Source organism: Gopherus flavomarginatus, chromosome 7, assembly GCF_025201925.1.
Source record: "Gopherus flavomarginatus isolate rGopFla2 chromosome 7, rGopFla2.mat.asm, whole genome shotgun sequence".
Lineage (NCBI taxonomy): Eukaryota > Metazoa > Chordata > Testudines > Testudinidae > Gopherus > Gopherus flavomarginatus.
The window spans coordinates 6,340,745-6,357,026 of record NC_066623.1 but is presented as its reverse complement, the minus strand read 5'-3'; the positions used below and the strand labels follow the sequence as shown (position 1 = coordinate 6,357,026).

At 50.9% G+C, this 16,282-nt stretch overlaps 1 protein-coding gene across 1 annotated transcript; it reads right to left on the bottom strand.

Moving 5' to 3' along the window:
* Window positions 1-1,069: 1,069 nt before the first annotated feature.
* LOC127055213 (melatonin receptor type 1A-like) lies at window positions 1,070-5,812 on the bottom strand. Its single transcript, XM_050961925.1, has 2 exons — window positions 5,338-5,812; window positions 1,070-1,854 (listed from the first exon to the last, which is right to left on the bottom strand). Exons 1-2 carry the CDS (start codon window positions 5,519-5,521, stop codon window positions 1,070-1,072), a joined length of 969 nt encoding a protein of 322 aa, XP_050817882.1. The 5' UTR covers window positions 5,522-5,812.
* Between the last annotated feature and the right edge of the window lie 10,470 nt (window positions 5,813-16,282).

The following is a 16,282-nucleotide window of genomic DNA, read 5'->3' as shown; positions in this document are numbered from 1 at the left end:
TCTCAGCATGGGAACAGTATTCACACCTGTGTTCTAAATATCTTGTCAAGAGCCTCCCAGTCTGGTCTCATTTAAAAGTAACATGCTCTCTTCGAGCCACTGCCATTTGCAAAGGACTTGTTGTCATTGTGGATTATCTTCTGACTTTTAGGTTCAGCCTCACTGTGGTGGTTTCCACTTCCCATTGTGATGGTTTTTCATCAGAGGAGCAGTCAAGTCTCACTGACAATTGTCTTCTTCTGAAGTGGATTCAGTTGTCTGGTGATGGGTTCACCCTTGGCTCCAAAGAGAAGGGAAACGGTTCACTACCTCAGCTCATTCACATGACTTAGCAAACACTACAATTGTTGTGTATATTCATGTATGGTGGGGCTTTCATGGGCAGCTGTCTCCTTCGGGAGCTTCTGGAAAATCCCACCATTCAATAAAAATATTGAATTCCCTTTGGCTGAGTTTGCACCCCTTTCTGCTTTCACTCTGGGGTAACCTTGTGGCCAGTGCAAATAGTCAATACTGGAGAATACTTAGGGAAGACAGATCCCAAGTCATAGAGGTGAGTGTTCACATGGGAAACTTCAGTGCTAGGACTTCTGCTCATCCAATGATGGAACAGTAACTATTTCATGGGTCCAAATGAAACCAGTTGGATTTGGGGTCTTCAGCACTCAGCTAACTGTTCACAAACGTCCTTGAGATGCACAGAATTAGCTGGCGAATCGTGGAGAAATTAGAGAAAATGCTGAGAAGTTTGTGGATAGTTCACTGAATAAATTTACTAGGAATCACTTGGCCTTAGCTGTTTCCAGCATGCCTATCCGACTGAGGCTGGGGAGACTATGCCAGGGCAATTAAGCGAGGAGGAGCCGTTTTCAAACCTCATTGCATTCTAAAAAGGATAGTATGTCACAGAACTGCACTGTTCTTGTTGCAGACAGCTTATATATGGAGCAGTGTCCTCTGCCGACCTCTCGCTGTTTTGGCTGCATTCTTTGCACTTCACTTACAAGTGGAGCAGGGGATCAGTGTGAATACGGTAAAACCTCCTCCCGTCTGTCTCAGCACATGAGTGCTAGTCTCCATCAGCCCTGTAAGCCAGCTGCAACACAGTCAGTATGATTCTCTTGTACTCTTTCCTAAAGTTATGGTTCATCGCCCCGTAAACCACAGCATTCAGACAGCTGTTGAAGTAAGCCAAGAAATAGCTGGCTGTGAAGAGCCACTCGGGTATCAAGGAACCCAGTGTGGGCTGGACCGCCACCGTGAAGCCGATGAAGTTTAACGGTGCCCAGCAGACAGCGAAGAGCACAAAGACCATGAACATGGTCAGGAAGTTCCAGAAATCATGGGACTTGATTTTGGGCTGCGTGTCCGGCTTGACCCTGCGTCGCACCTGGATGACCAGCACCCAAATCCGCAGGTAGCAGTAGCTGACGATGGTAATGGGTAGGAAGAAATGGATGACCACCACGGCGATGGTGTAGAGGACGCTGACGGACTGGGCAAAAGTGCAGGAGTACACTCGCGGGTCGTACTGCAGGGACTCCACAAAGAGGTTTGGCACAATGGCCAGCAAGGTGAGTGCCCAGACCAGCCCCACGTAGCACATGGTGTTGGCGCCCGAGAAAAGCTTGTCGTACTTCAGGCTATGGCAGATGTAGCAGTACCGGTTAATGGCAATGCCAGTGATGTTGAAGATGGAGCCGATAACACTGATGCCCATCAGGAAGCCGCTGACCTGGCAATGGAGGTGCCCCATCACCCAGCCGTCATGGAAAATAGCCATCAGGACCAGGGGATAAGGGTAAAAAGCCACTAGTAGGTCTGCAATGGCCAAGCTCACCACAAAGGCATTGCCTGGGGAGGGTAACACAAAAAAAAAAAACAGTTAGAACCTATGATCGGAATGCAGCAGCAGCCAGGAAAACGCTTTCTCCTTGTCAAACAGATCAGCTTCCTGTGCCTACTTCAAATTACACCTGCTTGCCATACTGTCTTTTTACTTCTCTTTGCATGGCAGAGATGGCTTTGAGAGCTGGATTCTGTTCTGGCTTGTGCATCAGCTACAGAGTAGCTTAAATTATTGGAACATAAGTTTTCGTGGGTGAATACCCGCTTCGTCAGACGTATTCACCCATGAAAGCTTATGCTCCAATACTTCTGTTAGTCTATAAAGGTGTCCCAGGACTCTTTGTCACTTTTTACAGAGCCAGACTAACATGGCTACCCCTCTGATACTTAACTTATTACTACTTCAACTACCATGGCTGCTTCCTTTCATCGCTACCTTGTACCCCCAACCTTGTTTGTCTGTTTATCCCTTTGTTGCATCTTGTCACAATCCTAGTTTTTTCGCTCCCTGGTGCAGTCAGTCTGTTTTATTCATTTTGTACAGCACCTAGCACAACGGGGCCTTGATTGCCTTTAGGTGCTCCCACAATTTAAAGAACATTGACCATCCATCTAAGGGCAGTGCTATTAGTACAGATGGGGAGCTGAGGAACAGACGAGCTAGTGGCTAGATTTGTTTTCTAAAGTGAAACCCACTTTTGAAAATTGGGCTGTGAGTGATGGGCCCAAAATCACAGAGAATGTCTGTGGTAGAGCCAGGCATCGAACCTGGGTCTCCTGCAGTGTCAGGCCCTAACCACTGGGCCAAATTTGAGTTGTGTATCTAGCAGTTGGGCAAGGAAAGCCGAATGGATGCTTTGCAGTTCTTTGGTCCACAATAGTGTGCTTGCTCTCTGCTGGGCTGATTTGGGAATTAAAGCCCCAAAAGGGATAATGCTGCCCAGAGCTAACTGCACCTTCTCTTCTGCAAGAGGACTCCTGAGCCACCGGCAGTGTCTTTTCATGCAGGGATCTTCTTTCTTCCTCGCCGTGACAGGCGAGAGGTGGGGTTTTCCCTCTCTTTGGAGCAGCTCTAGGGAAATGGTGCACTGGTGGTGCTGTGGTAGGTGAGAGAATACAATACAATGTCTTGGCTGCAGGACACCAGTCAGATGGAACTGTGTGATGTAAGAGGCAGATAGCTTGCAATATTCTGTACCCAACCTGACCCCTCTATGGTTTGCAATGAAAGAAAAGAGCAGGTGAGGGGTTTAAATCACTGCTCTCCTGGTAGACAATACAACTGAGACTTGTTCTCCTGGATGGCACTTGCAGCTGAAGCCAAAGCAGATGGTAACCACTCAGTTTAATGCAATGAGTCCATTCAAGCTGGCTGCACTTAGTTGCCCTCGCCACGGCTCCGCTCCAGCAGGGATGTGGAATTGGCCGCTCCATGCCTGGAGGGGCTGGTTATACTCAGATGCTTGGGATGGGCTCTGGATTTTGACACTGGGGACCATGTTAAAGTCAGTCCTACTATGATGACCGATTTGGTTCTGGCTTTGTGCTTTTCAACATCCTTTGACATTTCTCGGCTTTGTAGGATCAGATTGATCCTGGTGTTAGATTGCACCAGTCGCACCTGGCCTATCCCCAGCCACTGACTTCGAATTTGGTTAGGCAGTGACAGTCTAGGCAGCATAAATGAAGCAGCGGTTAGGTGCCCCCTGGTAGGGGACATGCAGGTGCACACACGCCTATCAAAGTTATTTGTCTGCTCTCTCAGCCCCTCCTGCCTTTTCCTGGCAGTGAAGTCAGAATGCTGGGATGCAGGGGATCAAACCCTGGACACAGCCTGGAACCCAACCCTGGCCATCACGGACCTACTTCTGCCAAGCCTGAGAGCCCTCCACGCTTCTGTACCTAGTCATGCCAGTGAAGTCCTGTCGTATTGGAGCATACATAGCATTGCTGCCGCTCCCATTGCAAAGACTGTGATGTCGTAAGGATTCCATCGTCCCTGCCCAGCAAAGAGAGGACCTATTCAGAGATAAGGAGGTGACAACTAGAAATGTAGTGTCTAGCAGTTACTGAACAGGACTAGGTGTCAGGATGCCTAGATTCCATTCCTGGCTTTGCCTCTTAGACCTGAGCTTTCTGATGTATGCTGACTTTGAGTCACGGAATTCTGGGAAGAAAGACAGCCTGCTTTTAAGAGGCATGGGATTTTCCTGGCTCCCACCGAAGTCACCTGGGATTCTTGGATGCTCAGCACCACTGAAAAATCAGACCCAATTTATCTCCAGTTAGACATCAAAAACTAGTAGACATCCTTGACAATATAAGCTGCCAGCTTGCTGCCTCAGTTTCCCCCCATAATAATTTCCTAGTGGTGCTAAGAGTCAGATTTAGTGTAAAATGCTTCGGGATCCAATGCTGCAGAAGTACAAGGTATTGTTACATGATTACTGACCAAGACCTTGGTTTGTAACCTGGGTTTATTATAGGCAAGGGAAGACAGAAAACTTTCTACCTATGTGGAGCTTGCAAGCAGAGAGTGAGGTCAGCAAAATTCTTCACTTCGTTGCAGCAGAAACAACCTAACCTGGAGTTACTGGTAACTTTTTTAGTGCATTAAGATGGACAAAAACCAAAACACCCGGATTTATTAAATGCCAACTGAACAGTAGCTGCTGCTAGAATCAGGCTGTGCAAATGGAAAATAGCTGTTTCCTCCTGCATGAAGGCTGGAACAATTCTTACCATTCATTTTGTGTCCTACTCTACCCATGCACTTACAAAATCACCAGCCAGGCTAGGAGGGGGGAGCTTTAGGTCCTCCAAACCCCTTAATTGAGCTAAGAAGAATCTAGATCCTACAAGGAACTTGGCCAGAATTCCCCTGGAGAGGGTGTTGATGAGCCCTGAAGCCAGCTGGTGGAATCTGGGTCAAGATTTTCAGAAGTGATGAGTGATTTGGAGTGTTTCAGTTTTTGGGGTGCCCCAGCTGAGACTTCTTCAAAAGGGCTTGCAGAAAGCACTGAGTACCCACCCTCTGAAAAATAAGGCTCTTTTTTAGGGTGTCCCAAGTTGAGCAGCCAAAATCACTAGTCACTTGGCTGCAGATCTGGTTGAGATTGTAAGCCAATGGGTGCAATGTATCTCGGGCATGGAAGCTCGGGTCAGTATGGACAACAGAATTTTCCCCTCTAAGCTTTGGTAGCCTGTTTTACTAGCCTTTCCAACTCCAGGCACTCCGCACCTACTAGAAATTTGCCTTGAATCCCAGCTGTGCTGGGTGGGAGAAGTTTACACCCAGAGATGGACGGACAGGCAGACACACATGCGGACGAACACACAGACACAAAGATGGAGTCTGCTAGCACTGGCATGTCACTGCACTAGTGGGGCAGGAGGCTGGCTTACTGCTCCTGGGCCCTGCGGAGGGAGGCAGAGCTGCTCCTGGGCACCTGGAGAGCGAACCCACCCCCGTCCTAGCAAGGCCATTACCTGCTTTTCTCAGGTTCTTGTTCTTGAAGACTGAGACAATCACCAGGAGGTTGCCCAAGATGTCCACAATGATGGTGACGATGAGAATGACAGCCAGCATGATCACCACCCAGGTGGGGTAGAGACCATCCTCCCTTCCCAAGCCAGCAGACAGGATCTTCAGCAGAGAACCTTCCTCCTCCATCCTGGGTCATCTAACCTGCCTCCCAGGGCGGAGCAGAGTCTTCAGCCAGTCAGGACTAGGAGTTTCCAGTGGCCCTGATCCAGGAGGTCAGGCAAGGGTCAGTGCCCCTCTCAAAGCGCCAGGAGAGGCGCATGGGCCCCTCCCGGAGAAGTTCCTTGGAAGTTTGGCTCGCTCCCGCGGCCGGCGTGGCAGGGTCTCGCCTTTTGTCCCTGTCCGCAGGCCTCTCGGGGAGGTGGGATTCCCCGGCCGATCACCGCTTCGGGCACCCGGCGGGAGCTAAGAATTGCGCACACGCGGCTCTGCGACCGGCGCTGTGGCTGCTCCGCGGGGCGCTCTCTCCAAAGCCCCGTGCCTGGGGGGCGGACGGGGGCCGCTGCCCACACGCGTCAAGTGGTTTCTGTGGCTCTGGTTGGGGAAGTCCCGCTCCCGCAGGCAGCGCCAGGAGCCCGGGGGAGCTCAGCGCAGCCAGCCCCTTGCAGGGGGCGCTCCCTTCCCGGTGCCGCGCTGTGGGTGCCAAGCGCCGGGCTTCGGGCACCTCTCCAGCCCCGCTGATGCTCTTCCCACCTCGTTCATCCCTTCGGCTCCGTTCAGCCCCGTCCCCGGGCTCCCTCGGCTGCCGGCGCTCCGCGCTGTCCCGTGCGCTCCTCCGGAAAAGTTCCCCTTGGTGGGGAGAAACTTTGCAGCCTGCGGCAGAACCGGACACCGCCGCGAAGCCGTGCGCCAGGCTGCCCGTGCGCCACGCTTCCCCCGGGGCCCCGGCTGGCGGAGCCCTGCCGCTGCCCTGCGCCTTCCAGTCCCCGTCTCCTGCAGCGGCGCTTGGTCACGTTCCCCTCTTTGCCCTTGGCCCTTCCATCGCCTCTCCCAGCCGCCCTGAGCTGCGGCTCTGGGCCAGGAGAGCCCCGTGTCTCCCAGTCCCCGTGAAGCAGCTTCCGAGGCTCAGCCTCCGCACCGCAGCTGTCTCCTTCGCGCATTTATAGGCACCTGCCCTGGGTGCGCTGCTCGCTCCTGGTAACTCCTCCCTGCCCGGGGCGGAGAGCCGCGGCGCGCTGAGCCCCGCGTACTGAACCCAGTTCTGGATGCGCGCAGGTGGGGAACGGGTCCCTATGGTGCGAGGGGAAGGCAAGGAGCCCTGCAGGCAGCTGGTCACAGTCACTCAACCCCTCTCAGCGAGGCCAGCTGTGCTGCCGCCTGTCCGACCCGGTACAATCAGCCCACTAGCAAAGGAGTCCCCGTGAACAATGTCTGAAGTGGGACCTCAATTCTGCCTGTTTTGGCCACTTGGTAACAGTCCCGGCATTGCGGGCTTGGTCGCTGTGGGAAGCCTGGCTCCAGGATTGCTAGTTTGATCTCCCACAAGTTTCTCTGGCTCTCTGCTCTTCCAGCCAAAGGGAGGCCAAGGCAAACATGACAGAGTAAATTGCCAAAGCAGCACGCAGCAGCACTGCCCCAATGTTCTCCATCCTACAGGCACCAGGCTGGGATGCCTGGAGAGGACGGTGTGGTCATGGCATGCTGCTGCCCTGTGAGGTGTGGGGAAGCTGTATGAGCCACTTTCCACTTGGTCTGGGGGCTCCTCCGCAGGGGCATGCTCAGGAAAGTTAGGGGAAAATCAACCCAAAGTGTGAGGTTGATGCACATTGGTTAATCCACTTCCCCACCGCCCCCTGTCATAAACAGATAGCTAAGGATTAATGTCTCTTTCACCTATAAAAGCGTTAACAAACAGTAACCTGAAACACCTGACCAGAGGACCAATCAGGAAACAAGACTTTTTCAAATCTGGGTGGAGGGAAGTTTTGGGTCTGAGTCCTTTGTTCTTGGTCTGTTCTCTTTCTGGGCTCTGAGAGTGACCACAGGAATCTCCAGGCTTTCTAATCTTCTGTTTCCAAGTTGTAAGTACAAGGATAGTAAGACAATAGGTTTATATTGTTTTTTTGTATTTACATGTGTGTAGTTGCTGGAGTGTATTCTTTTTGGATAAGGGTGTTTATTCATTTTTCTTTTAAGCAATTGACCCTGTATATTGTCATCTTAATACAGAGATCATTTTATGTCCTTTTTCTTTCTTTTTATATAAAGCTTTCTTTTTAAGACCTGTTGGAGTTTTTTCTTTAGTGGGGACTCCAGGGAATTGAGTCTGCAGCTCACCAGGGAATTGGTGGGAGGAAGAAGTCAGGGGGAAACTCTCTTTGTGTTAGATTTACTAAGCCTGACTTTGCATACCCTGTGGGTGAGGGAGATTTGATCTCTCAGTATTTGTGTTTCAAGGACTTGAAGCAGGGAATCTCCTAGGGTCGTCCAGGGAGGGGAAACTGGGAGGAAGTAATAAGGAAACAAGGGGAGGGGGTTATTTCCCTTTGTTGTAAGACTCAAGGCATCTGAGTCTGGGGGTCCCCCCAGGAAGGTTTTGGGGAGACCACAGTGAGCTAGGCACTGTATAATTCCTGGCTGGTGGCAGCGATATCAGATCTAAGCTGGTAATTAAGCTTGGAGGTTTTCATGCTAACACCCGTATTTTGGACGCTAAGGTCCAGATCTGGGAAGAAATGTTATGACACCCCCAGCAGTGGCTTGCTGTCTGCATATGCAACACATGGCCCAGGACCAGCTGCGCCTGCAGGATGATCCCTTCAGACCCCAGACATGTGCCTGAAGGACACCATTTTCTAGGATAACATGGCCTCCTCCACACAGCATGACCTGGCGTGCAGCGTATGTGCAAGGACTCGCCTGGCGGAGGGGGCTATTTTGCATACATGTGTAGCCTTGCATGCCTGGCGAAACATCTCACAGCTCACCATTGCCCCCCAGTGCAGATGCTTTCGGGAGTGCAGTGGCCTTGCCAACTGGAGAGTTAAGTTACGGTGAACTGAAAACATCCACCCGGGACTTAAGGGGCCTTAATTCATGCACGTTGCCTTAACATCAGTTGTAGTTCATTTGCCTCCACTTTCCTGGGTGTCCCCTCCCTGTGTCGGTTTGGCCTCTGTGCTCTTCCAGCAGGAGCAGCACTCAGAAGGGGTGAGCAGTGGCATGACCTTCCACCCTTCACTAGGCACAAAGCGCTGAGTGTTATTGAGGGCAGCGGGTTTTCGTTTGAGTGACAGACTTTGCCATCCAGGGCTCAGTTTTCATAGAATCATAGGACTGGAAGGGACCTCGAGAGGTCATCTAGTCCAGTCCCCTGCACTCACGGCAGGACTAAGGATTATCTAGACCATCTCTGACAGGTGTTTGTCTAACCTGCTATTTACAATCTCCAGTGATGGAGATTCAACAACCTCCCTAGGCAATTTATTTCAGTGCTTAACTATCCTGACAGAAAGTTTTTCCTAATGTCCAATCTAAACTGCCCTTGCTGCAATTTAAGCCCATTGCTTCTTGTCCTAGCCTCAGAGGTTAACAAGAACAATTACCTCCCTCCTCTTTGTAACAACCTTTTGTGTATTTGAAAACTGTTATCATGTCCCCTCTCAGTCTCCTATTCTCCAGACTAAACAAACACAATTTTTTCAATCATCCCTGATAGGTCATTTTTTCTAGACTTTTAATCATTTTTGTTGCTCTTTTCTGGACTTTCTCCAATTTGTCCACATCTTTCTTGAAATACGGTGCCCAGAACTGGACACAATACTCCAGCTGAGGCCTAATCAGTGCGGAGTAGAGCGGAAGAATTACTTCTTGTGTCTTGCTTACAAAACTCCTGCTAATACAGCCCAGAATGATGTTCTCTGTTTTTGCAACCGTGTTACACTGTTGACTCATATTTAGCTTGTGTTCCACTATGACCCCCAGATCCCTTGCCACAGTGCTCCTTCCTACGCAGTCATTTCCCGTTTTGTATGCGTACAACTGATTGTTCCTGATTGGGAAGAGCACTTGGCATGTGTCCTCATTGAATTTCATCTTATTTACTTCAGACCATTTCTCCAGTTTCTCCAGATCATTTTGAATTTTAATGCTATCCTTCAAAGCACTTGCAGTCCTGCCCAGCTTGGTATTGTCTGCAAAGTGTACTCTCTATGGCATTATCTAAATCACTGGTGATTTTATTTTTTTTTTACCCTGGGTTGTGAGCCCAACCCCCCTGTTTCTCCCTTTTGTCTGACTCCATGGCAACTGCTGATGACATCACTGACACTGAAGAGCTTCAGTGCTGATGTCACCCCCTGTTGTTGGGGAGATTCAGAACCAGCTGAGTTCATGGGGCCCAATCCTGTGTCTCTGATACTGGTGTAAATCTGCTGGGAGGTCAGTGGAGTGACTCCTGATTGACCAGGGTGTAACGGAGAGCAGCAGTGAACCCATGGCCAGTAAAAACCAGCACGACCTTTAAGACTAGTGCATGGCTGCCAGCAATAGGGAGCTCTGAGCAGGCAAAGCTGGGAAAGAAAGCAGAGGCCAGCCAATGAAGCACAGTGGGCCAGGAGAGGTGCAGAGGTGCTAAACCATATGCTCCAGCCATCGGCACCAGGGCATTAGCTGCTCTGCTGGACGTTCGTCTTTAACTCAATTTTGGGGCACAATGGTGTGGATGGAGGGGGAAGGTGGGGCTGGAGCCACCCCCTCGATCCCCTGATCACAATCAGAAGGCCAAGGTCTCAAACCCAGTCTGACTGCTGTCCTGTGCTGAGCCAGTTCTCTTGTATTTTGTGGGGACAGTCACAGCAGCCACCCTCAGACTGGTTTGTTGAGCACTCTCCACTCTCTGCAGGACCTCGCTGAAGGTATTGGAACTGTGGCCACTTCCACCAAGGTGGATTTTGGCCCTCCTGCTCACAGGAAGAGGAAACAATCCAAAAGCGGGATCATCCCCACATAGCAGTGTGCAGAAGGAACCCTTCCCACTTGGCAGCCCTCCATCCTGCAGGCTGGGAGTGGTGGTGATGGGGTCGGCCACCTGCGGGAAACGGGGTCCCCTGTTCTGCATCCCCCACCAAGTGGCCTTTGTCAGGCAGAAGCTCGGTGTGTTGGAAGGGCTGGATGCAGGGCTAGTGGGGACATGCACCACTCCCCCTTCCACCCCCCAAGCAATGCAAGAGAGTTAATGCAGCCTAGGCCTCTGTTTGGTGCTATGGGAACTTGCCCATATAGCTTTAGGGAAATCTGCCCCTGGTCAGTGGGACCCCATGGGCTGCATGCTTGGGAGCCAGCCCAGAGCCTCCAGGCAGATGACTAACTCCAGAACATCCTGTGAGACTATGGGCCTTGTAGCTAGAACCTCTCTTCCTTCTGGTGGTGATGGGGGGCATGGACAAACCCCTTTTCTGCTCTGAGACCCTTCTGGGAAAATTTCCCCCTTTGAGAGCCCCTCTCATGAGAAGGGGCAGGTTGGCCTCTAACATTTAACTTCTCTTGCCTTGCCTTCTAAAAAGGAAGGAATGAAAATGGCCGGGTGCTTTGAGCCGCATTCACTGTGTCCTCCCTTTAGTTCTGATGGTCCTTGCTGCAGCTGGTTAGGAACTTGCAGCTTAAAAGTTACATGGTTCTTCACCTGGTGTCTGATGGGGGTGGGTGGGTTCTTCCTTTGGGGGCGGGGGGAGAGAGAGAAGAGAGTGCTCCCTTTTCCAATGACAGAGTCCATTTGAAAAAGGGGGTGGGGGAGATAGTTTAAGACCCCACCTCTGTGTCCGTGGGCCTCATTCTGAAGAGCCACCAGAGTTTGTGATTGGTGTCCCACTTTCATTATCTTGGCACAAAGGAAGATTTCCGAGCACTGAGCTATAAAAGGCCCCTCCCCCCAACAAATCAGCCCCATTTTTTACATTAAAGCGAGGAGGTTGGGAGGAGGAATCACACTCATACAGAATGCTTCTTGGAAGCAGCTGTTAAAAAAGAACAATTTATTTTCTTTGCACTAACCGAAAGCCAGGGGACAGTAATAAATGGCAGTTGCTCTCTTTAACAAAGGCTCCTTTGCAGAATAAACCTGTCCACCTCCACTCCAAGCCCATTTTCAGCACACTGGGGGGTGGGGTGGGGCTGGAGGGATGGAAAAAGGGAGGAGGGGTGTTACTTTGATTTTTTTTTTCCTAGCAAGACCCATCTCCTTAAGGCCCTCTGTGTGACTCATTCAAACCTGACTCTGGTGCAATTCAGTTTCACCCTTCCTTAATGAGAAGTGCTGGCTACATCAGAGTGGCTGTAGTTAAGGTTGCATCACTGCTTCTTTTCAAAGGGCGACCTTTCTAAATCTTATAAAATTGATATACTTAATCAGATGCCTTTGAGGTTTGGTGTGCCTCAGAAGGGTGCAGGGTAGGGGTCGTGTCCCAAATTTGGGGTCGTTTGAGATATAAGCCCTGAAAAAAATAGCCATTTTAGTTTCTAGGGTGTCGTTTCCACAGAACTAAAGATCAAACTCTTGGTATGATGCCGGTCAGAATGGTCAGGCTGTTGAGTTTTACCAAAGGGGTGTGTGTGGATCCCCTAAATCTTTAGGGGACCCAAATTGAGAACAGGTTTCAGAAAATGTACCTTTCTACACAGACAGGTACGTAGAAAAAAAAACTGCTAGAGAATTTCCATTCCCATTGTTCTCTATGCTTTGCAACTTGACTCTTGTAAGGGCTCTGAAATCCGACTAGCTGCTCAGATTGCTTTGAAATATGGTGTGCCTCATGGGGATGTGGCACTGTCTCGTACTGTTAAACTGGGAGGCACAAATCAAAGGACTGGAAGGGACCCCGAGGGGTCATCTAGTCCAGTCCCCTGCACTCATGGCGGGACTAAGGATTATCTAGACCATCCCTGACAGGTCTAACCTGCTCTTAAAAATCCCCAATGATGGAGATTCCACAACCTCCCTAGGCAATTTATTCTAGGGCTTAATCACTCTTACAGGAAGTCTTTCCTCATGTCCAACCTTGCTGCAATTTAAGCCCATTGCTTCTTGTCCTATCCTCAGAGGTTAAGAAGAACATTCCTGGGAGAGGAGAGGTATCAGGGGGCAGAAGAGAGGGGCCGTAGGAGGCAGGGGGCTTGGGGCTTCAGTGAGGGGACAGGGTTATGAGAAGGGGGATAAATGGGAATGAGTAGTACAGGGGAGGGGAGAGGGGGTTGGGAGGCTCAGGTGAGGGAGTGGAGAGGTGGGACATGGGGAAAGGGTGAGTGGCAGAGTAACTGGGGGAGAGTAGGGGCAGGGGCACCTCTCAGCCCACGTTCTCCCCTCCCATGTGTGTGCCCAGATCTGGGGGGCTCTTGCCCCACTTGGGTATTTTGAGCTCACTTCCCTGTCCCCCTCCTAGGGGCTGGGATATGGGGCCCCTTACCCTTCTGGAGCTGTCTGAGTCCCTCTTGCTGCCCCCATGTGGGCCAGGTTCTGGGAAGGCCTGTCCTTTGTGGGGGAGCTGAGAACAGGCATGCTTCATACATATCACAGGCTCTAAAGCACTCCGGAGGGGGGACGGGCACACCGACTGAGCTGAGAGGAGCAGTTCAGAGGTCTCAGAGCTGCTGTTTTAGGCTGTATCCTCCCCATAGGGTGTTCTCATTCAGCTGAGACCTTCCCATGGAGCAGAACAGGCCAGCTCATGCCTCCCAGAGCCTCTTGTGTTGCCTAGGGAAGTGTAGAGGAAAGGTTTTAGGTGGGCTTTGTTTTATTTGCATGGCACTGGAGATCTAACTATTGCCATTTTATTGAGGAGGGTGTGAAGCAGGGACTATAACAGGGTTTAAAAGAACTAGATAAATTCATGGAGGTTAAGTCCATTAGCCAGGATGGGTAAGGAATGGTGTCCTTAGCCTCTGTTTGTCAGAGGGTGGAGATGGATGGCAGGAGAGAGATCACTAGATCATTGCCTGTTAGGTTCACTCCCTCTGGGACGCCTGGCATTGGCCGCTGTCGGAAGACAGATACTGGGCTGGATGGCCCTTTGGTCTGACCCATTATGACCCTTCTTATGTTCTTAAACCATGATGTGAGCCAAAATGGTCTCAATCCGTCCATGTATACCCAAAGGAGGGCCTGGCACCCTCTAACTCTTCAGGTGACCCAAACTGAGACTGGTATGTAAGATCATGTTCCCATCTTTGCTTGCACAGATGTGCAGTCTGGAAGGGTTACGGTGCATATGCTTAAAGGGTTACACTTAATGCTTGCCTGGCTCATTTGAGAGACCACCCCAAAGCCATTGCCGAGTGGTGAGTGCCTCACCACTGCTGGCTGTAGTCCGAACGTTTGTATGCTGTTGCAATAAAGATTTAGTAACTCATGTTGCTTGCGACAAGTTGTCCCTGTTAGAATGTGCTGTGTTTTTATTTGACGGGGAGGCTTACTGTGAACACAGAGCTGATGGGAGAGAACCAACCACACAGGACACATTTTAGTCACTTTGCTTAATGTGCCACGGGTCGGTGCTCAGATGCTGCGGTGAATGCTGTCTGAACTCCAAGAGCCTGCCTGTCCACTCACTGACACTGTGAGGTTTCCCTGGACTCTAATGGGGTTACTTACGATAGGGTCTGTGGAGAGAGCAGAATCAGGCCCCGGAGTTCTGATGTGGAGGGTGGTTGAAGCACTGCAATGGGTTACCTAGGGAGGTGGTGGAACATCCATTCTTAGAGGTTTTTAAGGTCAGGCTTGACAAAGCCCTGGCTGGGATGATTTAGTTGGGGTCGGTCCTGCTTTGAGCAGGGGGTTGGACTAGATGACCTCCTGAGGTCTCTTCTAACCCTGATATTCTATGATGCTATGTAGGAGAGCAGCAGGGGGAGGGGTTTGGATAGATGGTTCTGCTTTTTGCCCCCATCTCTGTGTGAAACCTTCCAATGCCCGGCTGTTGCTCAGGGCTTCGCATCCCCACCATTGTATCCCTGGGTTGCTCATTCGCACCCGCAGAGCACCCAGCATAGCCATCTGTGCTGGAGAGCCTCGTTCCATGCAGCATGGAAGGGGTTAATACCCAATCATTATGCTGTCAGTCTCTGCAGCCCAACAGGCTGGCATGGCTTGGGGAGGGGGAGTTCCCTGTTTACCTGGACAGGTGCTGGGGGGAGCTGGCTGAAGAGTGCAAACAAGTGTCCACCAATATTGGTTCCAATAAAAAAGCAGTTCTGTTCTGGTCAGTGTGGCCTGTTCTGGGCCTTCACTCCCCTGAATCTCTACATGTGGGGGTGTTTTACACATGGAAAGCACAAGTCATCCGGATCCTCGTGACTGCTGCGCGGGTGGAGACTTGCGGCAGAGGAAAGCTCTTGGATTGCCGTCTTGAAATCTTGCATATCCTCCCTCAGTTAACACTGGACCTGCTGGCAAACATGCCCCAAATAACCCCTGTGGCATAACATTGTCAACTGGAAATGGGGCCGGGGATCACGCTGATACGTGTCCCCTATTTCCTGTTCCACTTGAACAGGATCTAGTGGCTTATGGGCTGAGACTGCAGTGCCGCTGCCTGCGATCCAGTGCTCAGTGGTTTATGGGGTAATCCTGACTTTGGGTGCTGGTTTTTTTGCATTGTGCCCTGGTACTGCAAGCAAAGCCTGGTGCATCATTGTGTCCTTCGGGCTGTCTCTGCTGCATTTCCAGAGTGGTCTTTCTCCTGATCCTGGCATGCTCTGCCAGGCCTGCTCCATCCACTGCCCTAATACCTGTGGCTCAGACTCTTCCTTTACACCAGTCTACCTATTGCACCACTCCTTGGTCCTGCCATGTTCTTCTCTGTCCAGGGATGGCTGCTCCCCTGAGCTATGTATGCAGCTATAATTCTACCTCCCTGTGCCCTTGTGTGGGCATGATGCACTCCTAGGACATCATTAACCCTGGATGCACTCAAGTCTCCAGTGGTGTCAGGGGACAACAGAGTGCTGTTTGCATTTCTTCTTTGAGTGCATCTCTTTTCCATACAAACTTTTCTGCCCCCATGGGGACAACTGGTTCCTATATGGGCAGTACTGACCCTATGTGAGTCTGAGAAGGGGTAGGGTCATCGTCACTTGCCTTCCTAATACAAAATCATTTATGTATCAATTCAGGACTTGATAGGGTCTAGTAATGCCAGCCAGTGAGCACCCTGGACAACCTCTCTCTCCCTTTGCCCAGTTATTTGGTTTCTGAGGGGGAGAGAATGAATGTTCCTTTGCATGGGGGGCTGTACGTGTCCTGCTTTGCGGATCTCTTTCGCCTTGGTGCATCTCAGGTTTGTGACCGACTATCTAGTGGTGCGAGACTTTGGGTTTACAACTTGGGGTTGCTTCTGGGGGTCACATTGCTTGCATCATGCCCCCCCATGCCCGACATGCCAGGGCTTCAAGCTGACTGATAAATGAAATGAAAAGGGAACCTCGTGTGAAACATCCCATTTCCTGTAAAAATCACTCTCCTCTGACTGAAGCAGGGATGTTTACCAAGGGTGTGAGTCCTGACCACTCCCCGCGTAACACTGGGGGATCTCGCGCCCATCACTAGGAAAACATGTACAGAAGCTGGAGTTCTGTTCCTGGTCGCTTGTGACCCCAGCACAAACTTGCTCATACTTTCCCCATCCTCTAGAGCCAGGGCCCAAATCCATGGATCCAAAGGCCTGCAGACTTTGAGAGTGTTTGAAATCTGAGCCGGATCCAGAGCCAAAATGTGCAGGTGCCCTCTGTCTTTAGAACAGGTTCAGTCAACAGCCAGAATCTGATTGCACCTGAAATGTAGGACATCCAGATCCAAATGGTGCACCTCACGCCTTTCTTTCCTCTGAGATAGGCAGCTGCCTGACGCTGCCAAAGGAGCCCCAGTTAGTTTTCAAGTAAAATAATAATACAAAACTGCCT

Excerpts from the sequence above, each read along its gene's own strand:
- LOC127055213 (XM_050961925.1), bottom strand. The coding sequence starts at position 5,521 with ATGGAGGAGGAAGGTTCTCTGCTGAAGATCCTGTCTGCTGGCTTGGGA. Across the intron at positions 1,855-5,337 it reads CAAGAACCTGAGAAAAGCAG|GCAATGCCTTTGTGGTGAGC; the intron begins GTAATGGCCTTG and ends TACCCTCCCCAG.